General features: G+C 37.4%; 1 protein-coding gene across 1 annotated transcript in view; it reads right to left on the reverse strand.

The window, feature by feature from the left end:
• Window positions 1-1,166: 1,166 nt before the first annotated feature.
• LOC124794735 (STING ER exit protein) overlaps window positions 1,167-18,464 on the reverse strand; it is a 41,895-nt gene continuing 24,597 nt past the window's right edge. The window contains exons 3-4 of the mRNA XM_047258335.1: window positions 6,085-6,313; window positions 1,167-2,709 (exon numbers count right to left, since the gene is read on the reverse strand). Coding sequence (XP_047114291.1) covers window positions 2,551-2,709; window positions 6,085-6,313 — 388 coding nt within the window. The 3' untranslated portion in view covers window positions 1,167-2,550. The remainder of the gene's footprint in view (window positions 2,710-6,084; window positions 6,314-18,464) is intronic.

Below are 18,464 nucleotides of genomic sequence, written 5' to 3' on the forward strand. Positions count from 1 at the left end.
ACACCAGAAAAAATATTAAAAAAAAAAACCACCACGGCCAAGAATCACACATGGACCAGCAGTACGGCAAACTAATGTCTTGATTGCTTGACTACCGACCTCACTCTGCTAGACACATTGAATGATGGAAACCCACGCTACAGCACGAAAACACAACAACAATAACTTAAACATTGTTAACTTTGGACCCCAAATTATATTCATGATAGATGTTTGTTTCCAGATGATCTTTCGATGCATTACGATTTCCTGTCATCAACTTTGACCTCGATTTTTTTTCTAAAACTGGGGACTGTCAAGCAAAATGTCGAAAAACGTGTCAGACCCTCACCTTGAGAGACTTAAACTGCTGTCCTCCTGAATGGGAGTCCTGTATTATAACCACTTGCTCAGTTTTGTGCATCCGAGTTCACTTGTATCAAACAATATGCCAAGTTTCTGACACCACAATAAGTTCTGTTCATGTAAAACAAAGCAATGACCAACAGTACTTCTATGTTGACATTGTCAACCACGCCACTAGAGCCTCAACACACATAGGAACAGCATTTACGATGGGAAGTAGCATTTACCCAAATATACTGACAAACTTTAGAGGCAGATAATATTCTGTGCAGATGGTTGAGAAACAGATTTCCTGTGTCATTTCTTCTGGTGATACCAATAAACACCTAGCAACTGTAGAGCAGTCACTGATCAATAAGTCCCTCTTTATGCAAAATATTCCAGTTCTTTGAAACTTCAACAACATCCTTCCTCATTCCTTCTACTATTTCTCATTGATCTCTCCGACGACTGATACCCAAACATCACTCAAGATAGTATTTTGTCGCTTATTCAACCTACACAATATCCTAGTCCATACTTCTACTATCCCTACATCCAACCCAACCCCACACCACATGGATTGTGCTACACGCTAGTTGGATGAACCCATTGCAAATATGACTGCGAAGAAGTGTAGCTATTGTGCCTACATAGTTTTCACAGCTGGAATCACATCAACTGTTAAAACCCATTATTTATTTCGGACATATTGGCAAGATGACTCAGGTGATCATAAAGAGTTGAGGTAAACAATGCAGTAGATAAAGATGGATGCATCATGTATACAGGGTGCGGCAGTCAAACATGCATTTTCTAAATAAGTGTAAAATAAACACAGCTGCAGATATCAAAATTTTATTCATACAATCTTATTCTACATTAAAAAGCATTTAAGAAACATCAACACATTTTTCATTGTTTGAAAATAATATCAGCAAGATTGCGTCCTTCTCGATCACAGCATTCTCGCAGGTGATTTACGAAGCTGTCTATCACATGACGGAGCATACCCTGAGGAATTCTCTCTATCTCCAGTCGGATTCTTGCTTTGAGATCACCAACATTATGAGGTCTTTCTTTGTACACTTTGCTTTTAGTAAGGTCGGGTGAATGGGCGGGCCAAGCAATTGCTCCATTCTTGGAAATCACCTGGTTAGGAAAAACTTCATTGAGAACATTAATGCTCATGCAGGCTATGTGACTTGTTGCTCGTTTCATCGTTCACGGCATATTGACAAAGCTAAGGTATGAAGAATGTCCTTAACATTGTTGAATAGCGCTCAGCATTCACGGTAACAGACTGCCCTTTTTCGTTCTCAAAAGAATAAGGACCTATTATTCCCGATGAGGACATTGCACACCAAACTCACACCAGTATCTAAAGTTCTGTTTGTTCACATATCCATTGAGGTAAAAATGTCCCTTGTCACTCATCCAGAGGTTGTGAACAATCTCCTCGTTTTATTCAATCACAGAACTGCTGTTGGACCATGAAGTCGTTGTTATTAAAAGTGTTAACCACTTGGATTTTGTACGGGTGGTGATGTAAGGCTAACCTCAAAATCCTTCAGACAGTCCTGCCAAAAATTCCAAGCGCAACACACTGATCTCCGGGGTCTTCTTCCCACAGCAATTCTTACATGTTCCACATTATAGGGAGTATGCACTGTATTCGCTCTGCCACCTCTTTTCCTTGTTGTTTCACAGACATTTTCAAAGTTTCCGTCCCAAGTTTTTATTGAGTCAACTGAAGGCACCGGCCTATTACGATTAATTTGAAAATGCACCCACAAACAACGCTGAGTGTCTACATAGCTACCGCTTTGGTAGAACGCTTTCACTGTAAATAACCATTGTTGCTTAGTCCACTGCTCCATGGCTACTGAAATGCTGTGTGTTGGAGAACACAGTGGTGACCTTGGTTACTCGCCCCCCCCCCCCCCCCACTACTTCCAACGCTTCCATGCACTAATAATAAATGCAAGTTTGACTGCCCCTCCCTGTAATATGCCTCATTGCTGTGTAACAGTGGTATACAAAAGTGAAGAATACAATTTTTTAAGTTTTTAAGAAAGGGTATGTAATTAATAATGTTATTCACATTATTGTGAGCATATTTTTCAAATATTAATGTAATATGTGGTATATTACAATATGTACAATTTCTATACTTATGTAACTCTCAAATCTGTGCATTTACTTCTTTTTGTATCCAATATATCATTAATTATTGTCAATTAAAGTTCCACGAACTCTGTTCCGTTTAGCATCCATTTCAGCCTGTGTCTGTTGCACAACCATTTTCCTCTTGTTCATACCCTTCCTTTCCAACTGCTTTTCGATGATTCGTGCATTGTTGGCATAAGAATCAGCAACTTCCCGCTGTAAAAAAATTAAAAAATTAGTCATAAATGCCATACACATATGTTTCAGAAATACTTTAATTCCAAGCTTTACAAAGATACAGACAGAACTGTGTGCCAACTCTCAAAATTTAGGGTAGAATATAAAACAAGTGAAAATACTGGCAGGTATCACATAACAAATAAGGACTATACCTTCCAGGAATGAACTAATTTCAGCTATCGTGACATCAGCTTTGTGTTGGGAGATCCCATCTACCAAATATGATATGTAGCTACTATGGAACCAATGACAATGGAGCTGCACTCAAGGCATGGGCAGTGAAATGATCTCCAGCTAGATCACAGCATCAAACTATTCTCAGTCAACTGTGGCAAGGGGAGATAGGCCACAATACTGACAAACTCTGGGATTGCTGCTCAGAGCGACATATGTGTGGGTGAGATGACACCTCACACATATGTATCGTCAGCTCTATGATGAAACCAGAGTAGGTACAGTTCAGGACAAATCTGAATTTCAGAAAAGCAAATTGAAAATGCTGCAGAGGGCCTTAAGAATATAACAACTTCATCGAGATCACCAAAGGGGTTTGAGGGTGTTGGATAACATGATGGTGTATCACAAAGAAGTCTTACTAGGACTGTAAAAGACTATCAAACCTTTACTTGAGTATTGGTAAGAACTTTACCAGAACCATCTTTTCTCTGAACAAATCATACAGGCAGAAGAGAGACAGATGCTAGCCATTACTGAAGCCAAAGGATAAGTGAAAAAAACCCGGTTGAAAGTTTTGACATGAAAGTAAGCAAACCTAGAAATTTCTCACGAGCCTCTCTGGAGATCCCACAAGCCCTAAGAATATTTCAGAAGTGACTGCAAATCATGTGGCAAGTCAATAACATGTAATGGCACAACATACGGCAGGGCAACTACGGTGCCTGAACTGTGAAAACCAGTCTCTTGAAGTTGAATTCAGAGCAACTGGTGCCGAGGGTTGGATAAATTGAGAACTTGGAATCAAATCACTGAAACAGCGCTTAGTTTTAAAATGTAAATCCCAAAGACATGGAGGAAAGCCATTTTGATCATCGTGTTGAAACCAGGAAAGGGACTAAATGACACAAAAAGTTTCCAATCCGTGTCATTGCTCTATGAGATTTTTAAGATCCTGGAATGATTAACATTCCAGTTAATCAAAAACCACCAAAAAGAGAAACTTATTCACTAGAAAGCAGGTTCCCATCATGGGAAATTGTTCGGCACATACAGTACTGTATACTGATATTAAAGCCACTAGAAGCCAGATACAAGTCTTTCATGAAACGTTCTTGCGACCTGCATATATTTCAGTGCTACTTCTTTCATTATTATATACTTGTGCCCACACTTCACCCTCTGTATAGTCACTTCCCAATATTTTATGTGCTTCACACTTTGTTTTTTTTTTTTTTTTTGACAGGTTCCCTGCAATCGTGCTACAGACCTCGCTCCAGCTGTATGGAGATTAGTTCCCAAAATGACCATCCATAGCGCCACTTGCTTGTCGATGTTAACTTATTTATCAACAGACTTTTTGTTTTATTATTTTATTGTACTTTCACCTCCACTCTGGGACCAAATTCAAGATGTGCTTGCCATAGGCTGATTAGCACATATTCTGGCATGATGTCTGCACTTTTTGTTTCGCTTCTCTGCAATAGTTTTATGCAAGACAATGTGAACTACGTGTAGGCATCCAAGAGCTATTATTGTATTAATGGACTCAGTATTGTACTACTTATTGCTCCTGCCTATATTTTTTAGGACCATGGCATTGTGCTGTGTGCACTTTATAATTGACACTCACAAGTAACAGCAACAGGCATAAGTATCATTTTTTATCTTTAATTTTTAAAAACATTGTGGCAGTGATGAATGAAAAACAGTTAAGAAAGTCAATTGTAAATAGTGCAGCACGGGAAATAACGCAAAATGCCATAAACTGCCAAGTGCAGATGTGAAATGAAGCCTTCCGACTCCAACCACTGCTAGCAAGAAGGGAAGGAGCAGATTACGTAAAGAAACACCAATACCATAGAAGATGCTTTGTAAATAAAAGCGAAATGCATCTGGTGTAATTCTTTTTAATTACATTGCAGTCAGCTCAAGACAGATAACCCCTGTAATAACAGAAACCTTGAAATTTTTGTATTCTGTTCTTATTAATTCCAAGAACTGCTGCAGGCTGGAGGGCAGCATGTAATTGCATCGTGTCTTCAACTATGAAACAGTTCAATATTTTTAATGGACATGTAAATGTCTTCCACAAGTAAATGAAGGAGAAAACAGCATTTTTGTAGATGTGTTATGTTGTAGAGTAGGAGAGCCCAGGTGAGCTTTTTCTACCTTCTGACGTCCCTAGTCAAACTTGTTCCTGCTTATGCACCTATATAACTGTGTGCAAATTAAATACCCAGCTATTATTCATATAGAAATGATGTTACTCATGAATTTTGTGACCTGAGAATGGTGGTAAAAATTTTGTTTGTACTGAAATGTTGCTTCAATGAACTAGAGATTGTTGAATGTAGCAGACAAACTGCTTTCTGATTGACAGACATACCCTTCTCTCTCTGCTTCTTATGCAAACATTGTTTTTGTTTGCCAACGGGTAGCAGGACACAGGGATTATTAGTCGTTGTTTAGTAACTTTGCAATCAGTCACAGTTTCACATGATTTATAAAATTACAACTGGTTCCAAAATTCTACTTGCCTTCAAATCAATTTCATAATATGTCTGGAGTCTTTGTCTTGTGCACATAACCGCAAACTGGACCTACAGTTTCTGGTCTTTTTCACTGTACACAGTCGTGACTGGTAGTAAAGTTACTACAGAAATTTTAACTGATTAACATGTCATTTTCATATAATGAAATAACAAGCAACCAGTTGCATATAAAAAATTTAATTTCTTGGCCAGTTTCAGGCACTTAGTGAGCTTTTTCAGAAGGCTGTACAGGAAACTACACCACAAAGAAATAGAAGTCAGATAATAATATTAAAATTAGGGACAAAAGTTTGAAAAATGTTTTTAAACACTGTGGCAGTGATGAATGAAAAACAGTTAAGAAAGTCAATTGTAAATAGTGCAGCACAGAAAATAACATAAAATGCCAAAAACTGCCAAGTGCAGATGTGAAATGAAGCCTGTCAACACCAACTACTGCTAGCAAGACGGGAAGGAGCAGATTATGTAGAGAAACACCAAAACCACAGAAGATGCTTTGTGAATAAAACTGAAATGCGCCTGGTGTAATTCTTTTTAATTAGATTGCACAAACGTATTATTTCAAGGTTTGATTATGAAAAGTGATACAAAAATGGAAATGTAACACAGCAAACACACTTACAGCTTCAATTTCATCTTCTTCTTCATCAATTGTTGACACTGTGACTGAGCTAAATTTGCCCATATTCTTTGTGTGCTTTGTAACCATAATCTTCTTAGGTTTCTCAACAGCAACTTGATTGTAAATTGTAGTCATTGGTCCTTCCCCGGAACTCTTAATAACTGCACCTTTCACTACGAATATTACATTGCTTTTTGGATCATGTTTGTAGTACAGTAAAAGTCCACATCTGACAGAAAATAAGTAAGAATAATTAACAAACAAACTTGGTACAGGAGCCATATTTAAATACACAACAGTATATTATAAGAAACAGTTACATCAACATTTCCTCTTCACAAACAATTATATGCTTTATGGTACCAGCAATTGATTGCACCCATTTTTTATTACATTTCCATGTGCCACAAGGGAAAAAACCAAAGACCATCTAGTCTTTGCAGCTATTATAGTGTGGTCCTTGGGTGACATTCAGAGAGAGGAATGATGTGTTCTTAATATTCTGTGTAAAGACAAGTTTGTAGAACTTTAAAAATAGCTCTTTATGTAATGCACTATGCATATACCCATGATTTTCAGCTACCACTTAGCTATTCTTCAACTTTCACAACGTTTCCTTGATCATTATCCCATAAAGATGAACAGTGTTTGAAGAAAAGTAATGTGATTGTGTCATACACTATTTCTTTCATTGTGTATCTATGCAGCCACAGAATACCCTCAATGGTTCATACTCTTTTACTTACCTTCCTCATAACAAGATCTAAGAATGAATTTCTCTTTCACTTTGAACAGTACACCAAGATATCCGACTGATGCTATGGATTTTCATAATTGGTTGATTCTACATTCAAACTGTACTGGGATTTGTATCTATTAACACATGCCAGACAGCATTTGCCTGTGCTTAGAAGCCAGCCACTAGTCACTACTCATCAGATTAATTTCTTGCAAATGATCACAACAAAAACAATAACAAATAAAATGCCTATGTGCTCACAGTAAACAATTCAAATAATTAAAAAGACAATATTTTGTGAATAAAAATCTGTAAGTTCCTCTAAAGTTCATATAAATCAATAGAAGGTTCATGAAATATCACACACATACTTTCTTGGTATCTAGACAGAAAACTAATTTGGATGAAATTAGCAAATTGATCAGTTGGACAAGAAATTAAGCTAAACACGCTTTCCTTATAAGTTATTCGTCTTTGGTTTTACTGACTTACCCACACAAACAATGGAAAATCTATGAAGAAGAGACTGAGTCACAGCCAGGCACAACAAAAGACTGCTATACATTAAAGCTTTCGGCCAAAAGGCCTTCTTAAGTAGAAAATATACACACATTCACACAAACACAACTCACTGGCCCTGATGTTGGACTCTGATAGGAGAAACAATCTGTGGATGGTGGAGGAAGAAAGAGGCTGGGATGGAGTGGGGTGGGGAGGGGGACAGATAGCAGGGTAGGGGTGGGGGAGGTATACCCGTAGTGCCCCTTGTGAGAGCATGCACATAGATGGTGGGGACAGGGCAGGGCTGCTACACGCATTTGGGAGGTTGAGGGGAGAGGGAGGGGGGGGGGGGGAGCAGCAGAAAAGGAGAAAAGTACACGAGGAGGGTAAACGTTGATGCATTAGTGGAATAGAAGGCTGTGTAGTGCTTGAGTCGGAGGTGGGAAGGGGACAGGCAGGTGAAAGACGGGGGTCCAGCGAAGGTTGAGGCTAAGGGTTCAGGAACATATGATATACGTCCCCCTTGTGCAATTCAGAAAAGCTGGTGTTGGTAGGCAGTGAGCAAGTGGCATTTGCTGTGAAGCAGTCTTTTTGTTCTGCCTGTCTGTGACTCAATGTCTCATCTATATGGTGAGTAGCAATATATCTGTTTTCAATATTATCAGTAGAACCAGTAGTTTTACTTTGCATACCAAATTCTTCACTGACCTCTGAAGGCATATTCAGGAGAAATGACAGAAACTGATCAAGCTCTTATACTGCCCTGTTCCAGGGGACACTGCCTTTCAGAAGCAACTTTCAGTGCTGGGATTGGGGGGGGGGGGGGGGGGTGGTTTATGTGCTGAAGTCAGGGGCTGTGCTGGCAGTAGCATAGCTACTGGCAGTGGTCTCAACTGAGGAGCCAGATGAAGAGTTTCCCCACAACATAGGGCAGGGAGGGCGCTAGAGGCTTGGTGAACCAGCTTCCCTAAGTAAGGCAACCATGACAGAAAATGAGGCAGGTCATTATACCTACAGGTTTCTTTGTTTTGTTTTAGGGCGTAAAAACAACTAAGGTCATACGCACCCATATTAGAACTGTAGAACACAAAGACAAACAGAGTAGTTAAAAATGGCTACACATTAATCCCAATTGACAGAAGAGAAAATAGCTAAAAACAGGTATTTGGAGAAAGGTCCACAAAATACTCCATAGAGAAACAGAAGTCCTGAACTAAAGATTAAATGTCCTTGCAATACCTAGAGGTGGCAGCTCCATCATGCAACTTAGCCGGTGCAGCGCTTGTAACACAGCCAGGGGATTTAAAATTAGTGGCAAACTCAGAAACAGCTTCAGATACAGAACTGGATCAACTGGTGACAACCACAAAATCTTAAAGGACAAATGATTTGGCATTACGGATTATGTATCTTTGGCAACATGGAATGTTAGAGGGCTGACCAACAAAGAAAGCAAATTTAATCAAGTACTCAACGAGAGGAAACAAGACATTGCAATAATAGCAGAAATTAAGAACAAACTACAAGGAACAAATGATTTGACAGACTACTGGATAGCTTACAGTGGTGTCCCACAAAGAAAATGAGCGTGCTGAAGTAGCAATTTTAGTCAATGATAAATGGAGAGGAAAGATTAATGAATTGAGCTTCATAAATGAAAGAATAATGACATTCACATTTCAGATTTCAAGAGATCATCTGACAGTTATGGATGTCTATGACCCAGAGTAGGGAAGGAAGGATTATACTGACACTTTAAACAATGATCTTCCGAAAGAAGTGAACAAAATCAATAAGATGGACTATGCTGTCAATGGTGGTGATTTTAATGTAAGAGTTAGAAATCTACCTCACCATGAACAGTAGGACTCTTTGGAGAAAATATTATTAATAATAATGGACTTGAACTATGCCAGTTTGCCTCCATCAACAATTTTAAAATTACTAACACATTTTACAGAACAAAAGACTTTCACAAGTTAGATGGAGTGCACAAGGATTAAGATCTGTGACTGATTACATAATTATTAATGATAAAATGAAGAAACTTATGCAAGATACACGTATTTATAGAGGAAGCGGCACAGGTAGTGACCACTTCCTTCTAGGCAGTAAGATAAGGTTACTATCAAAATGGAAGAAGACAAAGACTCTCCAAAATAAGACACACCAAGAGTTGTTCAGAGTACATCTCCTGCCAGGATATAATATCAGGAAACATTATCAGTACAGACTCCAACAAAAGCTTGCTTCACCAGTCATTAAAGGCATCAATATAGAATGGAATAATATCAAAACCTACCTCAAAGAAGCAGGCTCAGAAGCACTTGGTAAAAGGAAGAAAACAAACGGGGAAAAATGACTCAGAATTTGGAACACAGAATTAAAGAAAAATAAACAGCTTATTTGACGTTTTTACAGATAAAAACAGCAGAAAGCTGAGGAATGTACAAAATAAAAAGAAATGCTGTAAAACAACTAGTGCACAAAGCACATCAAGAATCATGAGACTTTCATAAGCATCTTAGAATATGATGTACACGGTAGACAGCAATGTGCATACAAGCCATGAAAGCCCTCAACAAGGAAGAAAAGACACTGCCTCACTGAACATTATACCCCTAAATCATTACACAGACTTGCGGCGTACCCAGAAGGCCAAAGCTGACATTGGAGAAAGTATTTACAATTAAACAGTAGATCCAATTACTATGGACAAATTACAAAAGGCTTTGAAAAGCATCAAGAACAGAAAAGCTACTGGAATAGATGGAATAAATGCAGAACATATTAAATATGAAGGGCTACCACTAGATAAAAGAGTTTTACAAACAATAAATGAATGTTGGTTGAACTGCAAAAATCCCAGAGCCTTGGTATACAGCAGAAGTAAGTAATCTCTCTTTTCAGAAAAGGAAACATTGACTGTAAAAACTATCATGGCATAAGTCTTGTAAATACTGGCTACAAACTATACTCAAAGACATATGAATTTAGATCAGGTTGTTCATGCACAGAAAATGTGTTTGTAATTAAAAATATAATAGAAAAACACAGAGAATTTAATACAGAAACCCCTATGGCCCTTATTGAACTTGACAACGCCTCTGGCCGTGTGAGCTGTGATAGCCTATAGAAGATTATATCTGAATGTGAATATCCTTATCACCTAACAAAGGCAGTGAAAAGTCTTTACGAAACTACATGCATTGTAATGGACACAGGTACAAATTGATTAGAAGAAATAATTACTAAGCAAGGCATTAGACAAGGATGTGGACTATCACCTACCCTTTTCAAAATCTACATTGACTTGTTCCTTCACAAATGGAAATATAAGCTAAACAAAGGAATTAAGATAACAAATGGGAAAAACCGGAATGTACTTTTGTTTGCTGATGATATTGTTATTATTCAGAGATCAGTATACCTGCTGAATGAAATTTGCAAGAAGTACAACTTTAATACACAAATTCCAAGCAGTCTGTGGTAACATTAGCAGAACACTGGCCCATAAAGTACAAAAAGAAATAATCATGAAATCCTATAAAGTAATTGCACTTCTGGTGTTATCATATGGAAGTAAAAACTGAGTTCAAGAAATAAGAAGGAATGAAACAGTAGAGAAGAGATTCTTCCTAAGGTGAAGAGCTGCACAAAAAGACAGATGATTAGAAATTAATATATTAGAAAAGAATTAAATATTTTCAGCATGAATGAAAAAATTCAAAAATATTGTGAAGATTGGAAACAATACCTCATGAGAATGCCAGATCACAGAATTCCTCAGAAGATCCTGGACTACAACCTGAGTGTGAAAAGAGATATCCTTGAAAGAAAGATGACAATGATGATGATGATGATGATGATGATGACTACACAAAATGAACTGTGAGAGCATCTGATATCCTGTAGGAATTTATAGAAAGTCTTTGGATGCTTACATTTATTTATGATGTTTGCAAGAAGGAATGAAAATGTAGTGAAGTTTTGGGCTTCCTGACCTAATAATTGTTGCTAAGGTTCCTAGGTGTTACACCAGACATTGTTGCTAAATTATTACATAATCTAAATGACATTGTAAGAAGAAAGGAAGAAAGGTTAGACTTTCCATCCAGGTGGCAATGAGCACATGTTCACACTGAAAGGGATTGGGAAGGACTGTAGTGCCCCCAGAATTTTATGAAAGTCTGGAGACACTTGTGTTCCAGCCGTTTCGAGCACGCGTTATTTTAAAGCAGGGCGTAAGGATGAGCATGGGATACTGCACCCATTTATTGTTTGTGGAGGTGAAACTGGAAGGGAGATAATTCGTCGGCACCGGCAAATGTTCAGCACGACCTGCCAAGAATAATCAAATACGGCGCGGAAGCTCCGTGGCCGGCTGCAAAGAGTAATGTAGCTCTGTATTGTTGAAAAACAAATGGACTGACTTGAGATAGTGACTGTTTATTAGACGTTGAACTGCTGTTGAGAGTACGTAGACTGGACGTGGATAGTCAGCCACGATAAAAGCTTATGTATTAATTGTGTTCAAAAATGTGTAATTAAATGATTCTGGATGCCCGGTAATGTGTGGGCTTACGTCATAAAGTTTAGTTGTTTTTTTTGTACAAAGTGGAAATAAATATGTTCTGGTGCATTGAATGATATTCTAAGAGTAGCGTATTTTTTAAATAAGAAGAGAGAGAGAGAATTTCCCCTTCCTAGCAGTGAAATCTTCAGAGAAGCGTCCAGTGCTAGCAGAAAACATCGGCGCTGCAAGAAAGCAGAACCAGCATTCTTCAACAAGTAAGTCCACGAAAATGCTTAAGCTGTATAAAGAGAGATTAACATTACACCGGGCCACCGCAGGACACCAGACGTGTTCTTTTCAAACAAATACATTGGCACTCATTTTAAGATAGATCTTTAAAACTAATTTAAATAATTTATTCAGTCTATGTCGTCGTCATTGCTGTGGTCTTTAGTTCAAATACTAGTTTGATGCAGCCCTCCACACTACTCTATTCCTTTGCATGTCTATTCATTTCCAAATAACTGCTGCAACATCCATCCACTTCAATCTGCGTACTATATTCATCCATTGGTCTCCATATACAATTTTTATCCATTAGACTTTCCTTCATTGCCAAACTGACATTTTCTTCATGCTTGAGGATGCCCTATCAACTGATACCTCATTTAGTCAAATTGTTCCATAAATTTCTATTTTTTTTCTCAATGCAGTTAGTACCTCCTTAGTGCTTCCAACGCGAAAGCAGTGGTCAGCTCCAGAGAACCATGTGATATCACAGTTAAGTCTCTCCATCTGCTTTTATCTTCTGCTGTTTGTCTCCAATTCTCAAAGATGCCTGGCTGCAGCAAATCTTCTCTTTATCCATCCATCCACCTCTTCTGAGGTCTTCGCACTGGTCTGCTCCCTGATGGGATACAGTCCATCGCAATTTTGAGACATCTCATTTCTCCCATAATCTCTCTTGTAGATGCAAGCAATGGTACATTATGGCTACAATCTGAGGTTATTTAATTTTTATTTTTCCTTCAGTTCTGCTAGACCATATGATCCATGGCTACTCAGCTGTGGAACAAGTTATTGGATAATCTGCACAATGTTGATAGTGTAAATTTAAAACTAAAAAAATATATAAAGAAGTGGGGGCAAAAGTGAAAAATAATATATTAAAATAAATGGTTTGAAACCACTGTGAGGAACATTATTACTGAATAACAGGAGACTGACATAAGGAAGTTCTTAACTTTACTGAACAACAGTATTTTGTGTTCGACAGTCTGATTTTAATCGTTACAATCGCACCTTGGGTTACTTACAGGTGGAAAATTCTATACCTACACACTTGTTAAAACCCAGAAAGTTGTCTGACATACATCAACATTCCTTGACATAGTAAAAAACAATTCAAGCTGTGAAACAGGATTTTAGAATAAGAAGCCAAGATGTTTTTGTGTTCAGATGTACTACAAATTGATAATCTGTAGTTTAAGTCCTGAATTATGTAGTTTTGGGCTCTAGCAAGCAATAAAGTTATGTTTTCTATATTTCTTGCCAGGTAAAACTGTGTGCTAGACCAGAACTCGAAACCTGGAAAACAATCACCCAGGCTGTGCTTTAAGCCATATCCACTTGTGATGAAGCAAGCTGGGATATTTTTTACTTCCCCTCTTGTTTTGCTCTCTGCCTCCTTAAAATTCATTTTTTCAATTGTAACTAATTACCATTTACATACCCAAGTATAATCTGCATTTTCATAAAATAGAAAGGTTGGCCCTTAGTTTTAATGAATATAACAACAGATCTAATTTTGTGCTTAGTTTTAGGTATGTGACTGATTTTCTAATTTATTTTGACTATTCCTAGTTAGTATCTTTTGTTATAGGTTGGAATCAGTAATTGTTTTGTTACTTAAATTCTTTTGTTGAAATATAAATTATGTATTAATTATAAACATTTGGAAGACAAAATACTAGTAATTTAAAGAATCTATTTGGCTCTATTCGAAAATGTGTTAGCAAAACCAGCCCTTCATTAATTCCAAAGTAATTAACAGTTTTATCCAAAGTATTGTTTGCATACTTATGTTTGTTAATTTCATGATTTAAACAAATAATTCCGCCTAACTCTTGTAGCAGAAGAAACTGTTAAAAAGATGGAATTCTTCAATGTATTCAGTTAATTTAATGAGTTAAGTTTTAATTGTAATTTCTGTAAATTAAACTTCGAACAATATGTAGTTTCAGCACCTATTATTGTGATGATTTATAAGGGCCCAATTTTTGGTCACGAGACAGTCAATCCACGGCCGAGTTTCAGACCTGTGCTGGTTAGAATGACAACAATGCACTAACTAAACAGTGTAATAAGTGTTACACAATTAGGGCATGTGTTAAAACAGTGACGGTGTCTGCTTCATACGTACCTGTGTATTCTTCAAGAACTGTGAACTTTGTGGTTAGGCTTTTACTACTCATAGATGTTCAACAGTAAACTATTGTAGCAGTATTAGGATGGTTTAATGAGACTTATAGGAAGTTATAGCTATAGTGCACTGGCCATATATAACTGTGTATTATTGGGGGTTGTGAAAAGTGAAAGTAAAAGACCGTAAAATGCGACTGTGAATCTGTCAACTACATAATTTACGGAAGACAGTACTGTACATCTACCCCCATTTTTTCAGCCAGTATGTCGACACAGAGGACAACAAATGAAGAAAAAGAATTAGGTGAACCGCTACACCCTCAATATCCTTTATCTCAAGATGTATGCAGGAGAACTCCTGTAAAGTTTGGATGGTAGGAGATGAGGCACTGATGCAAGTAAGGCAGTGAGGACAGGTTGTGGGTCGTGCTTGGTTAGCTCATTAGTTAGAGCAAATGCCTGCAAATAGCTAAAGTCCCAGATTCGAGTCTGATTTGGCATGCAGTTTTAATATATCACAATGTTTCAAATCAGTGCACATTCCACTGCAGAGTGAAATTCATTTTGAAGTTTATTTTTACCAGTGTCTTGATTTTGTAACTGCCTGTGGTTAAGGAACACCATAATGGTACAACATCAGTGAATCTATAAGATCAGTATTAACAGTTCCATGTATGTTCTTTGGTTTTAAGTTTCCCATCAATTTGGCACTGCCTTACACCATGCTCCATCAGACAATTTACAATATATAATTGCAGGAAAGAGAAAGGAAGGCCGCAATTTAAGTATGTACAAAGGACAGTCAAAATAAACTGTTTCTTGTTACTGGAGACTGTCAGCATTAGGCACTCAGTGTTTTAAGTTAAATTAGTTTCCTCTCCTTTTCTACTGTTCCATCTCCAAATATGGTTTACAATTTATCACCATCTTCCCAGCCCCGTTTACAACCAAGTCATATTCTGACATAATTAAACAAGAAACTGTTGATTCAGATTAGAGATAAAAAGTACAGTTAATTTAAAACATTTTTTACTGTTCTCTTAATACAATCTGGGATGACTGGTTTGTTACATTACTTAATCACCTAACACTTCATTTGATCTACCAAAAAGTGAGAAAATAATTATTTTTAAATTTTTACAACACAACTAAGGGTTGAGCAAACAACAAGGAAGACAGGGACTGCAAGATATAACTGCTTTTTGGTTCATGCCAAAAGCAGAGGGCCCTAGTGATAAGCCCAGTAATATACTCACCTGCGGAGAAAACAGCAGGTCCACAAAGTATTTATCTACTTAAGATGATAAAACTAGTCAGTAACAAGTGAGAAGTCACCATTATAGCTGTGCATGCTGTGTTACTGTAAATGGATATGGAATTTTCTTTGTATTTTAATTAGTATTTCTTGAGTGGTCTAATGTGGCTGTATGCTGACAAGGGATATGTGATCAATAAGTGATAATCAAACAATGGAAAATCCAGGATGGAATGTAACAATACGAGAGAAGGAAAGTTGCTACTCACCATATAGCGGAGATGCTGAGCCGCGATAAGCACAATAAAAAGATTCACATAAACATTAAGGCCTTAATGGCTGAAAGCTATGTTTGTGTGAATCTTTTTATTGTGCCTATCGTGGCACAATAAGTGGTAATGTATGAGCATACTTAGTGGCTTCTCTGTATTTTTTGTGTGTCAATGTTCTGTCTTTCAGATGGAAGGAGAAAGACAATTGTTGGAGATAATGTCTGACGAGAGAGGGCTATTTTTATTCTTTTTATTGATTGAGTTCAGAAATGGAAAATATAAGCAAGATAGCAGTGCACAAAACACTGGGAGACTTAACATGCTTTTCTGTATCAAATTTTAAGATTTCAGAGAATAAATGGTACTCTCTAACCAAGTTGAAATTCAAATTGTGTGTTCCTAGGTAGAGAAAAGAGCATGTACGTATTCCCTTTCAGTATTATTCTGGTACACTTAATACAACTTGGTGTCTAGACTGATGTTCCAACCTTATAGTGCCAGTTCAATGGTAAATAATTTTTGCGAGCCTGGAACTATGGCAATGATAAAACTGCACTGACTGAAATTAATGCTGGTAAGCAAAAATGTCATTGGCTAGGATAGGCTATTAATTAAAAGTAAATAAAAAATTTACCAGTCAGTCTACAGTGACAACTTGAGTCATTTCGAAAACTTTTACAAACAGAAAAGAATTTTAAGTGGGGCTTCATTTGTAAATGATGGTATTTTACTAGATGCTGGAAGTTCTGTAATATTTAAAATGTGCAGCTTGCATATAATTACCTTGACAGTCTCTTACTTGTTGTTAATTACATATGGTATCAGAAGAACATGTTTTAAAGATAATACTCACAGTCTGGTTATTTACCATTTTAAATGAAAATCAATTTTCCACAGTAAAATCTCAAATTGAAAACTAAATGAGTTCTAGTGTTTTGCTATGTATCCATTTTTGCTTACATAATATTGTTAATTTCACTGGATGAAACCTAACCACACACACACACACACACACACACACACTGGCAATGGAAGGAGAGGTGGTGGGGTACTGTTCCTGATCACCAAACTTCATGCATGCCAATGCCCTGAGTTAAATTCCAAAACTTTCTGCAGTGCCTCATAGAGTGAGACTGTTCGAATCGATTGTCAGATGGGGGTGTTAAGCTTGGCTGTCTTCTTGGTGTTATTCATGAGAAACGGACTATGTACCAGCACCGGATTTTACTGTTTCCTTTCCATTCATCCAGAATGACACAAACACTACTCTATACTGTTTAAGCACTCACTGCAATCCTTAAGTTTGTAGTTCATAGTCTGTTGGTTAGCACTACTGCTTCTAAATTGCAGGGTCCCAGGTTCAATTCCTGGACAAGTTGGAGATTTTCTTTACTTGAGCCTGAGTGTTTGTGTTGTTCTAATCATTTCATTTTATCTTCATCACAAAGTCATGCAAGCTGTCAAAGTGTAATCAAACAGAAAGACTTGCATCAGGCAGCCAAACAAACAACCGCAGACGGGGTCTCCTGGCCAATAACACCATTTTTCACAGTCATGACACAACACACATACACATTTGACAATGCACAGCAGGACAGAGGAAGGAAATGACTTAGCTACATCACTAGGACCTTGCCCAGTTGAACCGAGACTAACTTCGGGAATAGTTGAGCACTGGGTAATAAATCAAATAAAACTAAAAAGACAACAAGAGACCCAACATACACACCAAACTGAGCTACAGATTGTTTGCGTAGGTGGCTGCATAGAGCAACAGCATATTTAAAGACCACTTTTGTTGAACCACATTTATGGTAGTACACAAGATGGCAACAATGATCCCTAAAGCAAATCAAGTTGAAAAATGTGAGATTTATCATTTACAGTTTCATATTTTATCATGATTATTCAAGTGTAAAGGAAAACCCCACTTTTGCAACATCAGTTCCATCCCTAATTTGTTCTTTTCATTTCTTATTCCGCATAGCTTGCCAAAACTTTTCTCACTCCACATAGGTTGCCACGACTTTTTTTCATCTCCTTTACATATTAATTTCCATATTTTCTGTCTGGCTTTCCTCTTGTTGAAAGAATTATTTTTCAATCCTGAAAGCTCAGGATCTAATGTATATTTTCCCTGTTCGTGTGTTTGGTAACATCTACCTCTGTCCAAATGACTAGTATGTACACGCTGTATTTGTTATAAATGCTTCTGTTATTTCCTGGCTGTAATAGCCCCTTTTCAGAGAGTTATTAATTGTTTTAAAATTATTGTTTGATAGGTCACAGGCATTCACTGGTAACTGCATAAGTTAATAAGAGACGCGACTGATCCACTATGGTACACAAAACACATCAGAACACTGTTGCAGAAGCAATGAAAAAAGCATGCCAAATTCAGAAGAACGCAAAATCCCCAAGACTGGCTAAGTTTCACGGAAGCTCGAAATTTAGTGCGGACATCAATGTGAGATGCTTTTGATAGTTTCCACAATGAAATATTGTCTCAAAATATGGTAGAAAACCCAAAAAGATTCTGGTCATATGTAAAGTACACCAGTGGCAAAAAACAGTCAAAACCGTCACTGCGATAGCGATAGAAATGTTAACCGACGATGGTGCCACTAAAGCGGAGTTACTAAATACAGTTTTCCGTAATTCCTTCATGAAAGA

The sequence above is a fragment of the Schistocerca piceifrons genome, chromosome 4 (genome assembly GCF_021461385.2).
Source record: "Schistocerca piceifrons isolate TAMUIC-IGC-003096 chromosome 4, iqSchPice1.1, whole genome shotgun sequence".
Lineage (NCBI taxonomy): Eukaryota > Metazoa > Arthropoda > Insecta > Orthoptera > Acrididae > Schistocerca > Schistocerca piceifrons.